The following is a 24,118-nucleotide window of genomic DNA, read 5'->3' as shown; positions in this document are numbered from 1 at the left end:
ACACTGCATAAAAAAACACAAGTATAACTAATGCAAGTATAACTAACACAAACATTACTAATGCAAGCATTACTAATACACTATATTTTATATTATTCTTATACACTCTACCAAACGACCCTTAAATGAATAGCAGTAGTAATAAAAACATTATACAAGTGTTGTCACAACAAGAAGTAAAACATGACCAAACATGTTCTAGAAAGTCCCTAATTTGTTTTTCGAAGTTCGAATCATCCATAGTGATAAAAGGTTCTAGAAACTCTATTTTATTTTATTCGAGGTTGGATATTCGTATTAGAGAATGATTAATTTAAGCTTAAGTATTATAAGGCTCGTTTTTTGAGGCGATGCTTTTAACGAGAATTTCGTATTTAGGATGCGAATAAAAAACTTTATTAGGAATGGAAATATTTGAATTACATTGCGACAGTTCATGTTGATGTTTTAAAAAGTCTTGAGATTGTTTTTCGAAATTCGAATTATCAATGGTGATAAAAGATTCTAGAAAGTCTATTATTTTTTATTCGATACTCGATATTCATATTGGAGTATAACTAATTCAAGTTTAAGTGTTGTAAGGCTCGTTTTTTAGGCGTCGCTTTTAATAAGAATTTCCTATTTAGAATTTGAATAAAAAATCTTTATTAAGAGCGAAAATTTCTGATCACATTACCACAATTCATATTGATGTTTTAGAAAGTCTTGAAATTGTTTTCCGACTATTCTAAGTCATTCAATTTTCGATATTATATTGAAGTCTGACTAATTTAAGTTTGTGTATCGTAAGACTCATTTTCAGGCGGCGCTTTTAAGAAGAATTTTTCATATTCAGGAATCGAATTTGAGATCGTTACTTAAAAGCAAAGATATTTGGATCATGTCACCACAATCCATATTGATGTTGTAGAAAGTCTTGAAATTGTTTTCCAAAATTGAAATTATCAATAATGATAAGTCATTCAATGTTCGATATTTGCATTAGAATCTAACTAATTCAACTTTAGATACTGTAACGCACATTTGTTTAGGCAACACTTTCACCAAAAAAAACTTCATATTGAAAAACTAAATACTAGACTTTTAATTAAAAGCTAAAATATCTCAACCATTACACCTCAAAATCTAATAGAAATTCAAATTCTCCTTCTTTCCATTTCCCAATTGGAGACTTCTAGACACTTGGCACAACCTACTCTATGTTCTATTGAAGGCTTCAATTCTTTCATTTAATGTTGAAGCCAACTGCCTACTTCTAGAAAAAATGTATTAAAGGCCATGTTTTTTTAAAAAAAAAAAAAAAAAAAAAACTACGATATTTAAAATTTATAAATTCAGAAATTAGTTTAAATGTGTACCAAATAAATTCATTATTAGTTTCAACTTTCAAGTATGTGTATTTATGACTCTTGAAGAGTGGGAGATATGTATACCAATTGTATCACTTGAACTATTGCTTGTTTAGATTGAACACATATATTCCATGATAAAATATTTATATTAAGACGTTTTTGATTCATATTTTGATTTTTTTTCGCGTATGTTCTCAAAAAACTATTACGTATATAAGTTAATCACCTAAAATATGTCGAAGCATTTGATCGAACGAATTAGCTAGCCTCAAAAAATTGTAAAACCCAATGCATGTTCCGGTTGAAGATGATGTGTATAGCTAAAGGCGATTGTGTGACTAACTCTACACAATGAACATTTAAAAATACGTGATTTTTTTTCTTCAAAATGTAAATTGATGGTATCTAATAGTTTGAATGTATAAATAAAATTTATTGACAAATCTGTGAGATTATTGATCTACTAGGCAAATGAATTTTGTTCTAACTATCCATATATCTACAGGCAGGGGCGGATCTATGTAGAAGGTATGGGGTGGCACGGCATCCGCATTTCTCGGATAAAACTCTGTATATTTATGTGTATATGTATCAATTAATGTATAAATATTATGCTTGGCACCCACAATATCAAAGGGACTAGTGGCGTAAGTGGTTGAAATTGTTTGGTTTAACTCCCAACAATGCGGGTTCGAAACCTGCACTATATTTTTAGAATGATTTTTAGCACTTGTCTATTTTCTCTTAAAAAACAATATAGTGTGGCTATGAAGAATAAAACCCGTGACCTCTTCTTTACAAAACACTTACAATACCAACTAGGCCTTCATGTAATACTAACACTTGTTAGATAAATATAATTATACAGAGTATACGTTATTATTCAAAATAAGATGGCACCTGAAGCTTTTGAATCTTGGATCCGCCTCTGTCTCCAGGAAGCAACATCTCGAACACTTTGCATTTGCAATCGTTTTAAGAAATTTCTTTCGTTTTTCATTGAACTATTTCGATCAAAGTTTTAATTTAATTGTTTGTGTTCATAATAATAATAGAGTTTAAATTCGTTAGCACAAATTGAAAAATTCTATTTTATTCATTTTTATATGAATTGAAGTGTCTACTCGTATACCTTAAAAGTTGAAAAATATAAAATATTTGCTAACGTTTATTTAAAAGATGCTCCATTATATGTTATTTCATCTAGTTCATATTAACTTAATTTATGAGTCATGGTATTAATTATTATGAAGCGGAATTCTTAGGTCATTTAAAATAGGGAGAGTTTCAAGTATTTTAGGTCTGTGATTCAGGGGAATAGTGAGATTTACACGGATATTATGCAATGTATTGGTGCAGGGTGGTTGAAATGAAGGACCATTTTAGGAGTTTTGTGTGATAAGGTGTCTCGTAAGCTTAAATGTAAGTTTTATAGAGTGGTAGTCCGATCGGCTATGTTGGATGATGCGTATTATTGGCCAGTTAAGAGTTTTTGTATTCAAAAGTTAAATGTGGCGAAGACAAGGATGTTACAATGGATGTGTTGACTTACTAGAAGGGATATATAGAGTTAGAAATAAGATTATTCAGGAGAATGTGAGAGTGACTTTGGTGGAGGATAAGATGCAGGAAGTGAGGTTATACGATAATTTAGGCATGTGATAAGAAGGTACACGGATGCTCTAGTACGGAGGTGTGAGAGATTGACTATGGATGGTATTAGACGCGATAGAGATAGGTAGAAGAAATATTAGAGAGAAGTGACTAGACATTATATAGAGTATTACAACGTACGGAGTATATGAACGTTGATACGAAGGTATGGAGGACGCGAATTAGGATATATGGTTAGTGGGGAAAAGTTGGTCTATAATAATGGGAAAGAGTGCTTTGTTTGTATCTGCGTCTGGAGTTTTTTGTTCGTAATATTTTGGTGATGTCTATAATTCCGAATGAATAGTTTATAGTATTATCTGGTGGTTGTGTTGTTTCCTTTATTAGCTAGCATTGTGTTCATATTATTACCTTTTATGTTTTATGTTTGTTATATTGTTATGTGTCCTGAGCGGAGTCTATCGAAAATAACCTCTTTACTTCATCTGAGGTAATAGTATGGATTATGTACGCATTAATTTTTTCAAATAATATAAACTGCATACACATTATCCTTTTCAAATTTCATATTATGTAATTACACTAAATATATTAAGGACAATATTCTCCTTAATTATGAGTTTCATAACAACAGTTTTATAATTATATAATATATAGCAAGTTTCATATTAATATTTTTTTTGTTAATACATAAAATTTGTCTTACGATCCGAGGCATACATACATTTGAGAATTTCACATGCCATATTATAATTGTATCATTTTTCTTCTTCTTCCTTAAAACCCTAATAATAATAATAATGATGATTAACACTATAGTTCGATCACGATTCCGAATTTCTCCCTTGTTATTTAACAGAAGAACCAATGAACGCTCTTTGTCCACCGTTCTCCTCCAACACAAACAACCACCACCACCTCCTTCCGCCGGCCCCGGCGCCGGAGCTGAGAATAAGTCATGGAATTTTCTGAAGTACAGCCTTGTTGCTGCCCTAACCGGCGCTGCTGCCACTGCTGGTTACGCTACTTACGGTACATTGTATTCCATTTCAGTATTAAACATTGTTATACTGCTAGTATAGTGATTAGCATTTGATGTTTAGATCTTATTTAGCTGTCATATACGAAAGTGTGCGAAAAATTAGTTTAATTATTTTGTGTATTAAGGAAAAAGTGATGTATTTGTTATAGTGGCAGCCTTTGTATGAATCTTTTTTGGATGATATAGTGATTGATAGTTGATGTTTGATCTTATTTAGCTGGTATAAACTCAAGTATGCAAAAAAATAGTTTAATGATTTTGTTTATTAAGAAGTAATGTATTTGTTAATTAATTTGACCCCCAAAAAATAAACAGGAAGAGTATAAATGTAAAGAAGGTAATGCAGTTGGGATGAGGACCATGAGGTATTTGAGTTCTTAGGTTCAATTCGCAGCAGAGACAAACATCAGGTGTTTTCTTTCCATCTACTCTAGCCTTGGTGGACAGAGTTACCTGGTACCTGTTACTGGTGGGAGGTGGCAGGTATCGCGTGGATTTAGTCATGGTGCGCGCAAGTTGGTCCGGACACCAAGGTTATCAAAAAAACAAAAAAGTAAAGAAGGTAAATTTTATGTGTGAATTACTCTACATCAGTAATTTTTGTATTCATGAGGTAGTGGTATGGTCTGGGTACACTCTACCCCTCTAGACCCCACTATGTGGGAATACACTGGGTATGTTGTTGTTGTTGTTCTAGTTTTTGTATTCCATTTCAGTATTATTATAACTTGGATTGATAGATGATTTTGTGTATATAATTTGAGGTGACAATTAGGTCGTAAAATTATAATCCGTCCAATTTGGTCAAGTTTGGTTTGATTATTGACGTGTATATTTATTAGCCCAGCTCATTTTAGCTCAAGTAATTTTTGGGTGGGTTATTAATTTAGCTCATTTCGACCTGTCCAAATTCAGTTCAACCCGCTTGTTTGTAATCTATAAATATAATAATCATTTGTAAATTTTGAACTTCATTATGCACCTTGTGTGTGTACAATTTCAGGTGATAAAATTAGCTAATGAAATTATAATCCGCCCAACACGTCCAAGTTTGTGCTGATTATTGACCTCTACATTTATTATCTTAGCTCATTTCAACCCAAATAAAGTTTGGACGGGTTATTTATTAACTTAGCTCATTTTGACCCGTCCATTCAGTCTAACCCCCTTATTTTGCTCCTAATACAACAACATAGCCGGTGTATTCCCACAATGTGGGGTTTGGAGATCCCGACTCAAGCTTAAAAATGTATAGAAAAAATGTTATAGAAGTATAAGGACAATAGGTAGTAACAAAAGAACAAATATTACAAAAACAAGATCACCATAAAATAATACTACAAATGATCTACCCGAAACAACAGGTATCACCAAAGCTCCAAGTCTGTACCTATTTTGCTTCTATAAACATAATAATCATTTGTACCTAAATTTGGATGTGGAATTTTGAGCTTCATTATGCACCTTGTCTGTAGCCTGCTCTAGCCCGAATCATTCAGATGAGAAATCATCTAAGTCTTGGCTCCATTTGGCCATAAATTATGACGTTAGAAATTTGAAAGTTGAAAATTTGAGTTTTTTGAAGTTGTGGATTTTTTGAATTTGAAGTTGCGTTTGACATACATTTTACTTGGAAAAAAGTTGAATCTTTGCGAGTAGAAGTTCCAGAAATTTAGAAACTGGTCTGAGCTAGTTTTTGGAAACTTTTTAAGATCAAATTTCATGGACAAACAAATATTTAAAGATAAATTTTCAAAAAGTACTCCCAAAATTTATGGTCAAATGATAGCTAATAAAGTAGTATAAATCCATGTGCTTCCTGATCAGAAAATGTTGAAGGATATTTACGTATGAGAACTCAGCTAACTGATACTGATACTCGTAGTTGTGATCAACATTTTGGTATAACACTTCTATTGCTCCCAAATTTATTATATGGTACAAAATTATTACTACCACAATGATCTACTGTTATATTTTTGATAACAGTGGTGTCCGGTTAGCTTTGAGTACCTCAGCTATTTCATGGAATACATGCTATCTCTTACCAACACAATTACCGGTTAACTTGGCCTTACCAAGGCGTAAGCTATTGACAAGAAATTACTAGCTAGTCTTTGCCAGTATAGAACCTTGGTCCCCAAGAGATTTGCAGTCACTTCATTGGCCAGTAGGCTACACCTTGAGATGCAAATTATTAATCCACTATATTTATGAACAAATGAAACCCGGTTAAAATTCTTTTAGGTTCATAACAAAATTCCAACAGTGTGATCTAATAACTTGTCTTGGGTGTGGCTATTTCTGAAAAGATTTCGGGAGTGTTGTTTATGCAATGCGTTTATGCCATTCGTAGAATGATAATCTTAATTTGGATGGCTTGAACAAGGGGATTTGTAAATTTTGTAAAACTTGCTGACCTCATGAAGAAAGCTCGATTAAAGCGCCAATGAAGACAAATAAACGATGGAAACGTAATGCAAGAAATGAAACTATAAACACAAACAAAATTATTTGGACAAAAGAAAGGAAAAACAATAATTAAGCTATATACGTGTGTGTGTGTTATTTTGTCCGTACGGTAAATCAAGTGCACGCATTAACACTTTGACGCATACTCTAAAGCACCAATTAAGTGAGGCGAAGTGCACAACTGCTTCACCGAACTTCAGAGCTTAAGCATGCTTTAATTGAGCCTTTAACAACACTATTGCACTCCTGTTAGGTGTCTTTTAAATTATGATTTTACATTTACACATCGAAGGGCAGCAGCCTTCACTTTAGATAATGAACTCAGGAAGAAAGTAACACTGCAGTTAATAAACTCCTTTTTGTTGTTCATAGTGGATTTGATATATAGATGTGGAATAGTCTTTGTGAAAAAGTGCAAAGAGGTCAAGGGACTGATCGGTTGTCCTTTATCATTAATATTCTGTTGGTATGATGTGCATACTATTTCATGTACACTGACATATCCTTAATCTACAGCATATTCGGTGGATGAAGTTGAGAAGAAGACCAAGGCTTTGCGTACATCTGCAAATTATACTGTTGGTGAAAATGCATCTGGTTTTGATGTTAGTCTGGATCTATTTTTTTTTTTTCCATTCAATGTGTTTGTGTCTCCCTAGCCTTTTAAACTGATGACAAAGTAGTTGTTTATTTGGCTCTAGAAAAGTAATGCACGATTATCTAAAAGGAAAGAAAAATGAAAAAAATTATATGCATATAAGCAGCATTTAGCTTGAGCCAGTGGTGGATAGATTATGCTAATCCCAACTTCAATGGTCTACTTAAATCACGTGTTTGGTTTGTGCTTACTTATTTTTACCTTGACGGTAAATGTGAGACTCTTCAAAAGATGAAAAGGAGTCTGAATGAGATGATAGGATATGTGAATGCCATTAGAAACATGTACTGTCCTAACAACTCACGTATACTGATAGGAATAGTTGAAACTTTAACATGGGCTCATGAATACACACCTTTGTCCAAATTTATTATGTACTCAAGTCATTAAGTACCAATAAGCAATGGGGAAATTAATTCTATTTTCTATTAGCAAATGCATCATCCAACTTTATAATTGTCTATTTGTCTAAAGTGTAATCTACTCAGTCTCAGTGATTGGTGCGTGTCTCGTCTGTTTATTTTGATTTGGAAGTTCTGTTCGGTTACCAGTCTGTGTTTGAATAAATTTCGTGATATTCAGTTGTCTATTCTTTTTGCAGAAATTTCAAGCTCTGCTATACTCCTCTGCAATGACAGGTTTGTTCAGATTTTGAGTTCTCTCCTTCTTATCCAAGAACATGAAATTATGCTTGCAACACAATGTCACCTGTGTGCAATATACAGATATAATACACATTGGTGTCTTCAACTTTTTTATATTCTGCTTTTGCATGAGATATTTGGCGACTAGTCAGGGAGGTGTCTGTAAACTTGTGTTCCGTTTAGTCGTGAATTCTGCTGATGTTGGCACACCAAAGCTTTGTGCTGAGCTGTTGGGGGGATGTGGGCTGTAGTTATGAACTCTGCATGGTATGTCGGACTGTCCTTGCAATGCCTCATGTTGGGGTGTATTTCATGGTTTTCTACATGTTTCATTGACATGATCCATGGGTTTTACTATGTCCCACATTCCAGAATACTGATTAAAAAAGAAATTAAAAAGAAATTGTGTTCAATGCTTGATTCATTGTGGGTTGTGGTGTCAATGGCAGCAAGTATAAGGAAGGATGAAAATACTCATTCTAGGATGTGACAATATGCTTTATTAATTATGTTGATAGGAGTAATGTTTTTTTGAAAATGATTTGTGATGATGGTATACTTATATTTTCTTACTTATTTGATAAGATTTTTTTCTGAAAATGTTTTCTTATAGCGGTGTTGTGCCCCATTTTTCTTGCGAAAAGCGGGATTTGATGTGACCACTTTTTTTCGGATTGTTTGAAGGAGAGTGTGAAGAGTCGCCACCTCAATCTCTCATAAAGTTGAGCTATGAGCTCTTTGTATTGGTGGATTTTTCTGAAGCTTACGTTGAGGTCTGGTGGATCGTTGGTTTGTTGGCGGATTTTGGTAAAAAACTGGAATGTAGTTTGATGTTGGAGCAATGAATGAATGTGGGTACCAAACAGTTTGAGGGGGAGGTCTTGTGAAGGATTGTGGATAATAGGCTTGGACATAATTGGATGTTGGAATGATTTCTGGAGCTGGGTACCATATCAGTTGAGGTTGGGGTACGCTTACTTAGGCTTTGGAGGTTTGGATGTCTCGTCGATGATCGTCTTTCCTTCATCCTTGGATTGTGGCTTAACCAAATTTACCTCGACTGTGAGCTTCCTTTTTAGCTTATTGTCGAACCACCTAACAAAGTTAGTTGGCAAATGGTCCCAAGAAACCCATTTGCTAGTATCATTTTCGGCGTACCACATCAATGCTGGACCCTCAAGTAAACTAAGAAAGAGTTTCGTCTTCAGGCTATCACTTTGTCCTATAATCGATAGCTTGGGTTTCTCGACCCATCATAGAATGGAAAGTTCAAACCCTCGATTCTCTCCTTGTCTTCTTCCTTTGATTTGGATGACTTATTCATTTTGGGTTGTTGAGATGATCCTGCCTCATGGTTAGGAACTTGTCCTTTCGTCTCTTTGTTCTCACTTGTATTTGTCAACTCCATAAGTGCTTTTAGCAATGCAATTGAAAACTGACTTGGGGACATAGGTGTATCACAATCAGGCGTAGGTGAAGTTGTCAGTGTAGGGGACTCGGTGGTGTGGATGGGAGGGTTGAGGTCTGCTTCCGATAGCGGCTCTGGAAAACCTGGCGTCATCTCGACCGAACCTCGAATATCAGTCATTATTCCCCTAATTAGCTCTTTCTTCTGCCTAGCCTTCTGATGCTTGAAATGACTCTATTTTGATGCAACCCCAAACTCTCGTGCTCAGCTTCGCTCTTGACAAGATTGATAAGCATCGCTGGACTGGCCATTTTTTATGTTCAACTTTAGTCAACCTTAGAAGAAAGGATTTATAATTAGCACGCGCAGGTGTCTAGAATAAATATTCTACTCATTTGAAAATAATGAGTTATGCTCATTCGGAGTGAATAGACGTTATGAGAGCTCTATGTAACTTAGAGGTTGTGAAAGCTAAAGTACGAATGGATATAATAATATTAATGTTCGAGGATTGTGGTAGGACAATAGTATGTAAATGTTAAAAAGCATTTGGAAGAGGATATCCTAAAATGATAAGTTGCACTAAGAGATTGTTAATGAGACTAAAACCTTTTATCAAAGCGAGAGTTGAGCCTAGTTATAATTAGTATACTAACAGATGAGTCAGGAGGATAATTGAAGGGAGTTTTGCATAGACCCTAAGAGTGTATGGTAGGGTCCTACATGATAAGAATTTTAAGAGCAAAGAGTTCTAAAGTGAAAAATACTAAAAATAAGGAGTGACTAAGGCAAGAGCGAAAACAAGGTAGGCAAGATGTCAATACATATATAGAAATGCAACACATAACAAATAATTATGAATCCTTTTGAGGTCGTGAACCTCTTTGGACTTTGAATGATTTGGACTTTGAATGATTTGGACTTTGAATGAGACTAACATTCAACGTGTCGAGGATGCTAAGGCATTCTACGTTGAATGGGACGCATATTCCTTAATAAAAGAAATATGTAGCCAAGACCTAAAGGATAAGAGTCGGTTTATGACATGGATCTCTTGGGTGGACAACTCGAGAGTGGGAAAGCTTGTGACTGTCGACGGACTGCTGATCGACCGATCCATAAGGCGTTTCCCGAAAGGTGTTTTAGGAAAGAACGTCCGTGTACCTATGCAACCGTTTGTAAAAAGAAAAATAAAGGAGGTTCCAAGTGGAGAAAAGTATGAGCGGAATGACAGTTATATAAAGCGGTAACACATAGCACATAGCGACATACAATAGCATGCTTTAGCAATATAAAAATAAACGTAAAAACACATAACCAATAAAAGAAAAATTAGACATGGAGGAATATGAATAACACATAAAAGGGGAAAGGAGAAGGGACTAACATGTATAGATTAATCATGAGATAGACAATAAAAGGGAAAAGGGGTGAAGTAATTATAGAACAATAAGACAAAGAAAGTAGTAGAATCCCACATTAAACACAAATTCGTGATGGTTAGAACCTAAGCTCCCTAGCAGAGTCGCCATTCCTGACAAACTCTGAATAAACAATCTCATTAAGAGAGCCTCATTGTGTCCTATGCCAATAGGTCTGCCGCAATAGTCCTTCAGATGTGTGATTGGATCCCCATGCCTATCGAATCGTTGAACTTTGGAACTTTGTACCCTGGAGGTAACTCAACCCTCGGATGTATACATAATTTCTCATACCTCAAGTCGTAGATACCCCTAGAACGCAGTTCCTCCTTCATCCTCCTCTCTAAGTCACAAAGCCTTTGCCAACGTTCATCTAAATTGATCCTTTCACTTTCAGAAGTGTCACGTGCAAAAGGAAATTGCTAAGAAGGTGTGTGGTTAAGTCAAGGATAAGGAGTCATAGTGTTTTGTCTTGGGCGATGAAAAGGAGGACTGAAAACTTTTCGGATATTAAGCATATTTGTCATATTGCAGATTGTCACTTGAGTTCGATGTTCGACTGCTAGACAACCTTAAAATAAGATAAGGCACAAATTATCGCATAATGCATAAGTTTAAAACATAATAAATATAAACAAAAGGCATTCTAGGATGAAGACTAAGATTTAACAAGTGATCTAGGCGTAAAGATTTGAGCTCCTAACGCACGAAGCATGATAGTGATAGAACATAAATGTCGAATTTGAAATTGTGAATGTAAAGAAGATAGGAAATGAGTAAGGTCGACTTTCGTTGAACATAGATTTGTTTATTCAAAATGGCTTTTGTAATGGACATCAAATCACATTGTTGATTCATTCAACTCCATGTAGAAAATGACAAAATAGAAAAAAAAGAAAATTTTATTATACCTCGAACTCATTAAATGAGCGCCTACGTATCCCTCTTATAGGGGAATCAGGTCCACCGTAGTTCACATTACATAGGCAAGATAAACATAAAAGGAAACTACCAATTGTAAAACTTGAATGAATTTCCAAATGTTTGAGAGTCTGTAGCGGAGAATCAACATGATATCCTCTGCACCAACATCGAACCCTTGCAAGTCAAGCCTAGTAAATCAATCATCATCACGATTCAGCTTCATCACACTTATCACTTTGGCATCAATCTGATACGGGAATTCCTAGCTCGAGACCTTTCACACGAAGCCAAGCACGTGAGTTGCAACGACTCCAAGCCTTGTTCACATTCTTGGCCATGTGTGAGGCCCTTGTGAGCCCATCTAAGGGCCTATATTCATAAAATGTAAAGAGGCCCACCAAGACACCCCAAATCCACCCACTTAAATGCCAAGGGTAATTTGGTCTTTGTCCCTCCTTTCTAAGTGACTATATAAGCCATGTAATAGGGCTAGTCTTGCTTTAGTTCATTCCTATTATTTAAGAAACAAAGACTTGTAAATTTTTGACTTCTCTTTCTCATCATTTGGAGAGGCCAAAACCAAATTCTCACTAGTAGAGTGATACTAGTATTGTATCTTGGCTAGAAACTAGGTTCCTGAGGTTCTTTGAGTTCCTCTTGGTCCAAGTAAGAACTTGGTATTGATATTTATTAGTCTTAGGGTCCTTTCTCTTGTTAGGGTTCTTAGATTAATGAATATTGTGTGTCAAGTTTCTATCTCTTTCTTTGTAAATCTTGTTAACATTGTGTTGTTGAATATAAAAGTCTAGTGAAGCCGTGTGGGGCTCTTTCGATTCACTAGCAATATTGTCTTTGTTGTTCTTGTTGTTAAACTCACTTTTCTAGTTCAAACAAGTGTTGCAAGCCTAGTGAAGCCGTGTGTGGCCATTTTCGATTCACTAGCACTTTGTTGTTCATCTTGTTGTTCTTGTGTTGGTTGGAATCTCTTGATACACACTTAGCATTGTATCACAATCGGTGCTTGAATTTTGTCTTTCAAAGTTCGACACTCTTCTGTGGTGTGTCCTTTCGTCCCTGAATGATAAGCATAAGTTTTAGAACGATCAAGCCATGGTGCATATATGTTCATGACAATTGCGGGAATAGGAGTGATATAGCCAGCCATCCTTCTTCAACAGCTTGAAAATTGGCTCACAAATAACCGCGGATTGGGCTATGAATAGGCTAATGTAGTTGAGGTGGCCCAAAAAACTCATGACGTCTTTCTTGCTTTTTTGGAGGAGGAAGATCTTGGATGGCCTTGATCTTGGTTGGATCCAGTTCTATGTCCCTACGACTGACGATGAAACCCTGTAACTTTCCTGCAGGGACTCTGAAAACGCACTTTGTTGGGTTCAACTTCAGATTCTACTTTCTCAACTCGTCAAAGAATTTCTCCAAATATGCCAAATGACTTATATCCTTCTTTGATTTGATGATGATGTCGTCCACGTAAACTTCAATCTCCTTGTGGATCATATCATGGAATAAGGCGGTCATGGCCCTCATATGGGTGACCCCAACATTTTTCAGAATGGCATGAACTCGTAGCAATAAACCCCCCTACGGAGTAATAAAGGCAGTTTTTCAGTGTCATCCTTGTGCATCTTGATTTGATGATAACCGACAAAGCAATCCACAAATGATTGTGTTTCATGCTTTGCACAATTATCAATCAGGATATGAATGTATAGGAGTGGGAAGTCGTCTTTGAGGCTGGCTTTGTTGAGATCCCTGTAGTCTACACAAACTCCGACTCTTCCATCCTTCTTGCTTCTTGGGGACAGGCACAACATTGGCCAACCAGGTTGGATACTTTCGTCACTCGAAGATACCGGCGTCAATCTGTTTCGAGATCTCCTCTTTGATTTTTAAGCTTAGATCAGACTTGTACTTTCTAAGTTTCTGCTTGACTGGGGGACAGGATGGGTCAGTGACTATTGAAGTGCTTAGCCCCTTCATATCGGCATAAAACCAAGCAAGACATCCGGGTGCTTTTTCAGAAGCTGGATGTATTCCTCTCTAGACAAGTGAATGCTGATACGAGTTTCTTTTGTCTTCTGAATCCCCTATGTTCACTATTTCTGCTTCTGTGAGGTTTGCCTTAGGTTTATCTTCAAAGTCTTTAGCCCTACTAACAAACTTCTCGGAGATTTCATCTTCCTTCGTATCTTCTACTTTGCTTATGTTATGTTGTATTGTCTTATTAGATGTCACAGTCTCAGATTCAACAATTTTAAAGGTGATTTTGCCAAGTGCTCGACAGATTCTGGATGGAGTGACGGTCCAGCGGCTGACAACGATCTTCTGCTCATGGTTCTGGCTAGGGGCCCCTCCTTCCTCGCTAATGACGACATGACAATCATCTTCCTCAGTCAGAAAAAAGGAGCTTCAAGCTTTCGAAGATATCTTCTTCACTATGACCCAGAAAACCGGCAGAACGGAAAGACTCATGTAGAGCAGGCAGAGGATTGGGTAAAGGGCGGTAGTAGCCTTTCTGAGGTGGCTCCCAGTTGAGGTACTCCTCTATAGTGTATTCGTATCCCAAGCCAAATGTGGTCGTCTTAAGCTGCGGCTGTATGGGCTCGACGATTCCTTGCAGTCTTGCCCCAAAACCTTTACCTGGTTCGTACCCTTTTATGAGCATCATCTTTTCAGCTATGTCCTTCCAAGTTTTTCCTTCGAGAATCGTGTCCACTTCCATGGTTTCGACTTCATCGTTGCCCTTAGTAGCGAAGGTGGTGCCCTCAGTTATGATGAGGCCTTTCATTATCTCTGTTATTTCATCGACATCATTCTCACCATCTTCGCGAAACCCTGCAGAGTGGAAGATTTGATACAATGACAATGCAAAGTCCGAAGTGTTTCCGTTTTTGATTGCCTTTTCATCAACTGCGTAGCCCAGCCCACAAGTGTACTCCTCCTCCTCAAACTCCAAAGGATCAATTATCCCTTGTAATATGGCGCCGAGACTCTTATCCTTTTTGTATTCCAGCCAACGCATGTAACTCAAAAAACATCCAGAGGTTCTGTGGTTGTATGCAACTTACCGTGTCTTCTTCGATGTTTCCAATCCACTCCAAAGCATCGAGTCCTCCTTGGCCTCTTTCATCCCATATCAACACCTCTTGTTGTCCATATTGGAATCGGAGGCACCGGTGTAATGTGGAAGGGACTGCACCAGCCATGTGGATCCATAGTCTCCCGAGCAACAGATTGTATGAGATGGATATGTCCATCACTTGAAAGACTATTGGAAACGTAGCAGGGCCCAATGTCATGTTTAGGGTGATTTCCCCAATAGTGTTTCGTCGGGAGCCATCAAATGCTCTTATAATCCTTACTCGATGTTGTATTCTGGCCATGTCAACCTCCAAACTCATCAGGGTTGTTCACCCCTGAGCCTGGATCGATCAACACACGCGGAATTACCTGCCCTTCATATTGCACGGCGACATACAGTGCTCCATTATGTGGTCCTCCTTCGATGCTTCCCACCAACTCAAGAGTATGAAACATCTCCTAGTCAAGGCCTTCTTTGCCTTCAACGGCGTATATGGGATGTCCGCTATCCCTATGTATTACAACTTCTTGGTGATCATATTCAAAATTCCTTTGATGTCAGTTTTCAATTGCATTGCTAAAAGCACTTATGGAGTTGACAAATACGAGTGAGAACAAGGAGACGAAAGGACAAGTGCCTAACCATGAGGCAGGATCTTCTCAACAAATCCAAATCAAAGGAAGAAGACAAGGAGAGAATCGAGGATTTGAACTTTCCATTCTATGATGGGTCGGGAAACCCTCATTCCCATTTGAAGGAGTACCTTGACAAGCTATCGGTTATAGGACAAAGTGATAGCCTGAAGACGAAACTCTTTCTTAGTTCACTTAAGGGTTCAGCATTGATGTGGTACGCCGAAAATGATACTTGCAAATGGGTTTCTTGAGACTATTTGGTAACTGATTTTGTTAGACGGTTCGACAATAAGCTAAAAAGGAAGCTCACAGTCGAGGCAAATTTGGTTAAGCCACAATCGAAGGATAAAGGAAAGACGATCATTGACGAGACATCCAAAGCCTGAAGTAAGCGTACCTCAATTGATATGGTACCCAGCTCCAGAAATCATTCCAACATCCAATTATGTCCAAGCCTATTATCCACACAAGACCTCCCTCTCAAACTGTTTGGTACCCATATTCATTCATTGCTCCAATATCAAACTACATTCCAGTTTTTTTTCAAAATCCGCCAACAAACCAACGATCCACCAGACCTCAACGTAAGCTTCAGAAAAATCCACCAAGATAGTACACTCCCTGGTTGAGCCCATAGCTCAACTTTATGAGAGATTGAGGTGGCGACTCTTCACACTTTCCTTCAAACAATCCCAAAAAGAGTGGTCACGTCGAATCCCACTTTTCGCGAGAAAAATGGGGCGCGACAAGTGGTATAACTGAATTTTCTTAATTATGTTTATAATATTTTTTTGTAATGCATGCTGTTGCAGTTTTCATGGATTAATCTTGCACTTTCTCAATTTTTATGCTGATATGTTGATTCTCCCTTCTTGAAATTCCAGTGCCCGCCAAGTTAGTTGAGCTTTACCTAGATGTGAGGCGCTTGACTGAAGAACAAGTTCGAGTTGAGTAATTGTGCCCCTTTTTATTTTGAACCATGTAGCTTTTCTTAGCCTTGTTCTTCTTGCATGTTATCTCTTCCCAGTTATATATAAAATCTATTTGATTGCTTTAGGATTATAGTGAACCATCATCAGACAAGCTTCTGCTAGATTTGCATCCATTGGAGCAGCACGTCTTTACCATTGTTCTTGATCTGAGTGAGACGTTGGTCTACTCCGACTGGAAGGTAAATTTCCTAGCCATAAACAAGATGAATTTCTCAGTTAATGGTGGTTTGGACTTGCTGTAATTGCTTTTTTGGATCATGATATGGAGGATTAGTTGTACCATTAGGTTCTTTTTCTTCCTACTGGTAGTGCTTTTCCCACAAAATAATCAGATTGTTTTATCATTTCATTTCGCTGTCACTAACATGACTTCCTGTCCTTTAAAAGCGTGAAAGAGGCTGGAGAACATTTAAAAGACCTGGGGTAGAGGCTTTTCTGGAACACTTAGCTCAATTTTTTGAGATCATTGTATACTCAGACCAACAGAACATGGTATTTCCACTTCCTTCTTAGTATTTTCTAGAATTTTCCGGTTGTGTATTTAGAATTTTTTTCTGTGGCATTTGCAGTATGTTGATCCCATTGTTGATAGATTGGATTCAAAGCAGTGTATCCGCTATAGGTTATCAAGGGGAGCAACTAAATATGTGGGTGGCAAGCATTACAGAGTAGGTGATTTTGCTCATTCTCTGAATTTGCCATTCATTAATCATTATAATGTTCTTGTGATATCTTAGAGTCATGTGGTTGGTCAGTGTCCTTTGTTACTATGGTTCACTTTTCTTATCTGCGTCTGCCTGGCTGGTGTTAATCTAGAAAAAATCCCATTATAAATGATTCAACTGCAACACGAAAATACTATTAACCTTACCTTTTCTTTTTCTACTTTTAATTTGTTTTATTTTTGTCTTGCTTCATTTCCCACTCCTTGGAAATGGTGATAATTGGGATTTCCATTTATCTTTAGCTTCTTTCTTTGATGGGACCTATCAATTCTTTTCACCTTTCTTTTTCATTTGTTTATGTTCTATCCTTCTTACCCTATTTTCTAATTCCTAAGAGACGGTAGTGATTAAGATTTCCATGTCGTTTGTGTCTGTTTCTTTTGCAGGACCTTTCCGCGCTGAATAGGGATCCATCAAGGATCATATATATTAGTGGTAATGCATTAGAAAATAGCCTTCAGCCAGAGAACTGCGTACAAATAAAACCATGGAAAGGGGATGTGGAAGATACCACACTTTTAGATCTGATTCCGTTCCTTGAATGTAAGTATCCCATTAGCAAATGATAATACCGAATCAGGTGCTCATCGTGTCACCTACTAAATCTTACTTTTCGTGACTCCATAACTCATGCATGCAGATGTTGGAATGCATAGGCCAGCTGATATTCGAACTGTTATAGCTTCATACCAAGGACATGATATTGCAAAGGAGTTTATTGAACGATCAAAGGAGCACCAAAGGTAAAGTTTCTTGGTGATCCGTCTATTAGATATTCTGTGCTTTATTGGATTGTGTTTGAAATCCTTGAAGACTTGGGAATGTAAGATGCTTCTGATTTATTATTTTTTCGTTTTTTTTGGGGGGTGGTGATACAAAAGTGAGTGTGTATCAAGAGAGTCAAGCCAACATAAGAATAACAAGATGAACAACAACAATGCTAGTGAATCCAAATAGGCCACACACGGCTTCACTAGACTTCCAGGTTTACAAAAAATGACAAGATGATAGAGATTACAAGATTACAATAACAACAACAAGAGCAACAAAGTGGCAGCAACTATAGTGAATCGAAAATGGCTCCACACGGCTTCACTATGTTACCACACAAACAACAAGATTACAAATTAAAGATAGTAACTTGACATACAATATTCAAGAATCTAAGAATCCCAACAACATGAAAGGACCCTAAGACTAAAGAATATTATTACCAAGCTCTTACTTGGACCAAGAGGAACTCAATGACCTCAAGATCCTAGTTTCTAGCCAAGATTCAACCCAAGTGTCACTCCAATTGGGAATTTCGGTTTTGAGCTTCTCCAATGGAAGAGAGAAGTTCAAAATATTACAAGTCTTGTGTTCTCAAAATATCATGAATGAACTAACTCCAAAATAACCCTAACACTATCTATTTATATTAGTCCACAAAGGGAGATAACAAATGACCATCCTACCCTTGCCAAGGGGTGGCCTTGGAGTGTAAGTTTATTACACTTCAAGGCTCCTCGTCACACTTAAAAACATTTAATCCATTGGAAGGCTCAAGTACCAACTCACACACGGCCATTTGCATGAACATAGCTTGGAGTTTTAGTAACTCCCGAGCTTGGCTACGTGTGAATGGTCGTGAACTTGTTGGACAGCTTGTAGAACTTGTTGGACAGCTTGGTACACCTGTATCATCCTCTCCATCTTGAGAGGAATTTGACCTCAAATTCGACATTTGGTCATCCTCAACCGCATCCACTAGAGAAAGATCACACGCGTTGAAAGTGTTGTGCACTTGGTATTCCGGGGGAAGGTCAATCTTGTAGGCATTATTATTGATTCTTTTAAGTACTTGGAATGGACCATCACCCCATGGCATTAATTTGGTCTTCCTTTGAGATGGAAACCGATCCTTCCTAAGGTGCACCCACACCCAATCTTCCGGTTCAAGAATGAGTTTCTTTCTTCCTTTGTTTGCCCGCTTTGCAATCTCTTGATTTTTCTTCTCAAGTCGAAGCCGCACCTTCCCATACAACTTTTTCATAAAATCTGCCCGCTTTCTTCCATCTAAGCTAATCATAAGATCACTTGGCAAAGGAGTTAAATCCAAAGGGGTAAGGGGGTTGAGGCCATATATACACTTAAAGGGATTCATTCCCGTACTTGAGTGTATGACATGATTATAGGCAAACTCAATTAATGGTAGGTGTTCCTCCCAAGAAGTCAATTTTCCCTTAATCATGGAACGTAGCATAGCACCCAAAGTCCTATTTACTACTTCCGTTTGGCCATCGGTTTGTGGGTGGCAAGAAGTGGAGAACAACAACTTGGTACCAAGTCTACCCCAAATGGACTTCCAAAAGTGACCTAGGAACTTAGAGTCCCTATCACTCGCAATGGTCCTCGGAACAACATGCAACTTGACAACATTATCAACAAACAAAGAGGCCACACTAGGTGCATTATCACATTTAGAGCATGGAATAAAGTGTGCCATCTTAGAAAACCGATCAACCACAACAAAGATACTATCCCGACCTCTTTTAGTCCTTGGCAACCCTAACACAAAATCCATAGATATATCAAGCCAAGGATGTAAAGGGGTGGGTAGCGGGGTGTACAACCCATGAGGTTGGAGCCGAGATTTGGCTCCTTTGCAATCTACACATTGGCCGCAAATCCTAGACACATCCTTGTGCATTTTTGGCCAATAGAATTGCTCCTCCAATATTCCATGGGTCTTTTCGACTCCAAAGTGACCCATTAGACCGCCATTGTGTGCTTCTCTCACAAACAACTCTCTCCAAGAGCTAGAGGGTACACACAATCGCCTACCTTTAAACAAGTAACTGTCAAACTTGGCATAGGGATTTGAACCCCTAGCCGAATCCCACTTGTCCCTACCCCATTCTTCGCATTCCCTATAGATAGGAGCAAAGTGAGGGTCCTCGGGATACAATTCCTTTAAGATCTCAAAACCCATCAATTTTGAATACAAAGTAGACACAAGAACTTGTTTTCGAGACAAAGCATCGGCAACCACATTGTCCTTACCCTTTCTGTAATGAATAACATAAGGGAAAGTTTCAAGAAACTCAATCCACTTGGCATGCCATTTGTTACGCTTATCTTGTGCCCGAAGATGCTTCAAGGACTCATGGTCCGTTCGGATCACGAATTCTTTAGGCCATAAATAATGTTGCCAAGTGGCCAAGGCTCTAATCAAGGCATACAACTCTAAATCGTACGTAGAGTAGTTTAGAGTTGCTCCTTTGAGCTTTTCACTAAAGTAGGCAATAGGCTTCAATTCTTGCATTAAAACCGCGCCTATACCAACTTTGCTAGCATCACATTCAACCTCAAAAGTCTTGTCAAAATTCGGCAATTGTAACAAAGGGGCTGAGATGAGCATAGCTTTCAAGTCCTTGAAGGTCTTAGCTTGTTCATCTTTCCACTTGAAAGGCCGATCCTTTTTAATCACTTCGGTCAAGGGGTGACAATGGTGCTAAATCCTTTGACAAAACGTCTATAAAAACTAGCCAACCCGTGGAAGCTTCTCACTTCACCTATGATTTTGGGAGTTGGCCAATTTTTGATAGCATCAATCTTAGATTCATCCACTTTGACCCCTCTTGAGCTCACCACAAAACCGAGAAATACAACTTCTTGGACACCAAAAGAACACTTTTCTAAATTAGCATATAACTTTTCCTTTCGGAGGACATCAAACACACATTGTCAATGTTTTACATGCTCATCTAAGGACCTACTATACACCAATACATCATCAAAGTAGACAACAACAAACTTTTCGATAAAAGGTTTCATCACATGATTCATTAGCCTCATGAAAGTACTTGGAGCATTTGTTAGGCCGAATGGCATAACCATTCATTCATAGAGACCGAATTTGGTCTTGACGGCGGTTTTTCATTCATCACCCGATTGCATACAGATTTGGTGATAGCCACTCCTCAAATCAATTTTAGAAAACAAACACGAACCACTCAATTCATCAAGCATATCATCTAACCTAGGAAGAGGGTGACGATATTTTACCGTTATTTTGTTGATGGCTCGGCAATCAACGCACATACGCCAAGTCCCGTCTTTCTTGGAAACTAGTAGCACTGGGACCGCGCAAGGGCTCATACTCTCCTTGATAATACCCTTTGTTGAAGAGTTTCTCAACTTGGAGTTGCAATTCCTTGGTATCCGTCGGGTTGCTCCTATAAGCCGGTTTGTTGGGCAATTGTGATCCCGGCATAAAATCTATTTGGTGCTCAATTCCCCGAAGCGGGGGCATCCCTTATGGAAGTTCTTTGGGAAAAACGTCTTCATAATCCTGCAACACACAAGAAATCAAAGGAGAAATAGAAGAATTAGTGGGGTTAGTGTTAAAACTATGTGCCAAAAGAAGCGTGAGTGTCTTATCATGATCCACGAAGAGGTCCTTCTTTCCAACCAACATCACCATGTTTTCTTTTCCCTTTGATGTTGAGGCAGCCCCGGATATCCCCACTACCCTACCTACGGGTTCCCCCTCTTTTTCTTCATTTTTGTATTTCTTCCCCTTTTCTTTCAATTCTCTCATTCTTTGATGTAACTCGTTCACTTGTGAAGGCAAAAGTGGATGAAGTGTGACCTTTCGTCCATCCTTCTCAAGTGTATATCTATTAGACCTCCCATCATGTTTGGTAGACCTATCATATTGCCAAGGTCTACCTAACAACAAGTGACACGCTTGCATTGGTATTACGTCACAAAGCACTTCGTCGTGGTAGTTTCCCACCTTAAACCGTATCACACATTGCCTCGTGACTATCAATTCGCCACATTCATTCAACCATTGCAACTTGTAAGGGCTTGTATGAAGTGTAGTTGGCAATTTCAAGAAGTTCACCATAGCAACACTAACAACATTTGCACAACTACCACTATCTATCACCAAAGTGCACACACTTCCCTTCACAAGGCATTTAGTATGGAATAGATTCTCCCGTTGGCTAGGAGCATCTATCGCCTTACTAATCATGGCACGCCTCACTACAAAGTTTGAAACCACGCTCTCCCCTTCTTGTGGATAGGCATCCTCACAATCATCATCATCATTATGTGGCTCACTTTCGGGTTCCTCTCCATCTTGAGGCTCGGCCTCATTCTCTTCTTTTTCAAGACCCACTTCCTCACCAAGGTAATACAATATCCCTTTCCTTAGGATCGCATTGCGTCGGTTTGGACATTCATTGGCTTTATGTCCCCAACCTTGGCACTTGAAACATTGGAACCCGTTAGGATTAGGATACTTGTGAGCTTCTTGTCGGGTAGGAAATTTGTGGACTGTTTAAGGCTCGGGCAGCCTTATAGTGGTGGGTTGGTCAACCCGAAGATGGTTGAACCATAGCTTTGCTCCTCGGCCAACTCGAGGTTGATGGTCCCTTTGCCTTGAACGACGACCTCTCTTTAAGCTCCCTTTCAATCTCAAGAGCCGCTTGGAAAATTCCTTCAACGGTATCAAACTTGTGAAGCGTCAAATGAGTGGAGATCTCTTTGTTCAACCCACACTTGAACCGAATGATGTCATGGCCAATTTGTTCACCACGATGATCAAGCTTCAACATGAGTTGTTGAAACTCATCATAATATGCCATCACACTTCGATTCCCTTGTCGCAAATTGTACAACCTAGCAAGCAACAATCTTATTACACTAGAAAATTTCTATTATCTTTTGAATGTTGATGGCTTTTAAATGCCAGTATTATGGTACCTGTGCTGGTGGCAGGTAGCAGCTGACCCATGAAATTAGTCGAGAAGTACTTAAATTTCTAGACGATTTATAGGACACAACAAACTTGGAGTTGAAACAAACAAGGACGACACTGGGAATTTCGAAGCAGTGATTAGGTAAACTTGAACGTTATTGTCAAGCAGACTTTTGACTGACATGAGAGGGGTAACATTAAAGTAGAGGGAAGGCTACTGTTATTTTTGAATTAGGGTCGCCGTTCCTTGAATTTTCACAATCGGGAGAAACATGGTCACTGAGGAGTAATATATAGCAAACTCCAACTTGTTTGAAATTGAGTTGTAGTAGTAGTTGTTGAAGAAATGCTGTAGATTTCCAAGATGTCTGAATCTGTATTAAGATACGGCGTGTTTTTCCTTTTTCCGTTTTATTTGAAGAAGCATAAAGTTTCCCTACTTGATCTGTCTAGAAATGATTCTTTTGTTCATTCATTTTGGCTCGTTTATGTGTTATTGGTCTCAAGATACCTTTTTGTTGTTTGATTGGGTTACACTTTCGGTTTCGCATACTCCACATATCAACCTTCAATTCAATGTCATATGTGGTTGTTTCTTGGCCTAACATCCCTTCTAATTGCACCTCCTGCTACAATTCTCTTCCTTGTTCCCAATCCCAGTTTCCAAGCTCTTTTTGTCCGTGAATAAGTGATACTTACCTCGTAGTTGTGAATATAAAGTTTTAAGATACGCTAGCACATTTAATATAAGCTTTCTAGTAGTGGTTTGACCTTTATAGAGATTTATATGTTCAGCAAATATAGAGGATTTCTGTTGCTTTTTATTTGTATTTGCATACTATTGACAAGTTGGAGGATTCATATCAGACCTCAACTTGTTTGGTACTGAAACATACTAACATAGTTGTCGTTGTATACTTTCTTGTTATCTTTGTTGGCTGGATTGGTTTTTTTGGGAATAAGGTTTGTTATTGAGGTGGTGACTGGATACAACAACACACCCAGTGTATTCCCACTGCGTGGGGTCTGGGGAGGGTAAAGTACGCAATCCATACCACTACCTTAGATGAAGTAGAGAGGTTGTTTCCTATAGACCCCCGGCTCAAGGTGGCGACTGGATAGGTTAAATTGTATGATAATTTTAGTGCACTTTTCTCGTCACATAATGATCTGTTGATGCAGGCGTATGCAAGAGCAGAAACAACACAGCCGTTTTTGGCGTCGCTCGTGATGAGCGTGGATTTTTGGCAAGGCTTCCCTCTGGAGATAAAAGCAATTGACAGAAAACATTAAACAATGATAAATTATTTGTAACTAAAGTATTCAATTTGAGAATGTTACTCCTCTAACAACATGGCTGATGTATTCTTCCC

General features: G+C 38.0%; 1 protein-coding gene across 1 annotated transcript; it reads left to right on the top strand.

Annotated features, from left to right (window-relative positions):
• Positions 1-3,654: 3,654 nt before the first annotated feature.
• LOC107878797 (mitochondrial import inner membrane translocase subunit TIM50) lies at positions 3,655-24,094 on the top strand. Its single transcript, XM_016725929.2, has 10 exons — positions 3,655-3,998; positions 6,997-7,085; positions 7,740-7,776; positions 16,158-16,219; positions 16,331-16,444; positions 16,653-16,757; positions 16,835-16,933; positions 17,377-17,533; positions 17,631-17,733; positions 23,928-24,094. Exons 1-10 carry the CDS (start codon positions 3,767-3,769, stop codon positions 23,974-23,976), a joined length of 1,047 nt encoding a protein of 348 aa, XP_016581415.1. The 5' UTR covers positions 3,655-3,766; the 3' UTR covers positions 23,977-24,094.
• Positions 24,095-24,118: the final 24 nt, after the last annotated feature.

The sequence above is a fragment of the Capsicum annuum genome, chromosome 7 (genome assembly GCF_002878395.1).
Source record: "Capsicum annuum cultivar UCD-10X-F1 chromosome 7, UCD10Xv1.1, whole genome shotgun sequence".
Classification (NCBI taxonomy): Eukaryota; Viridiplantae; Streptophyta; class Magnoliopsida; order Solanales; family Solanaceae; genus Capsicum; species Capsicum annuum.
Note: the sequence above shows the minus strand (reverse complement) of the source record. Positions and strands in the feature narration are given on the sequence as shown.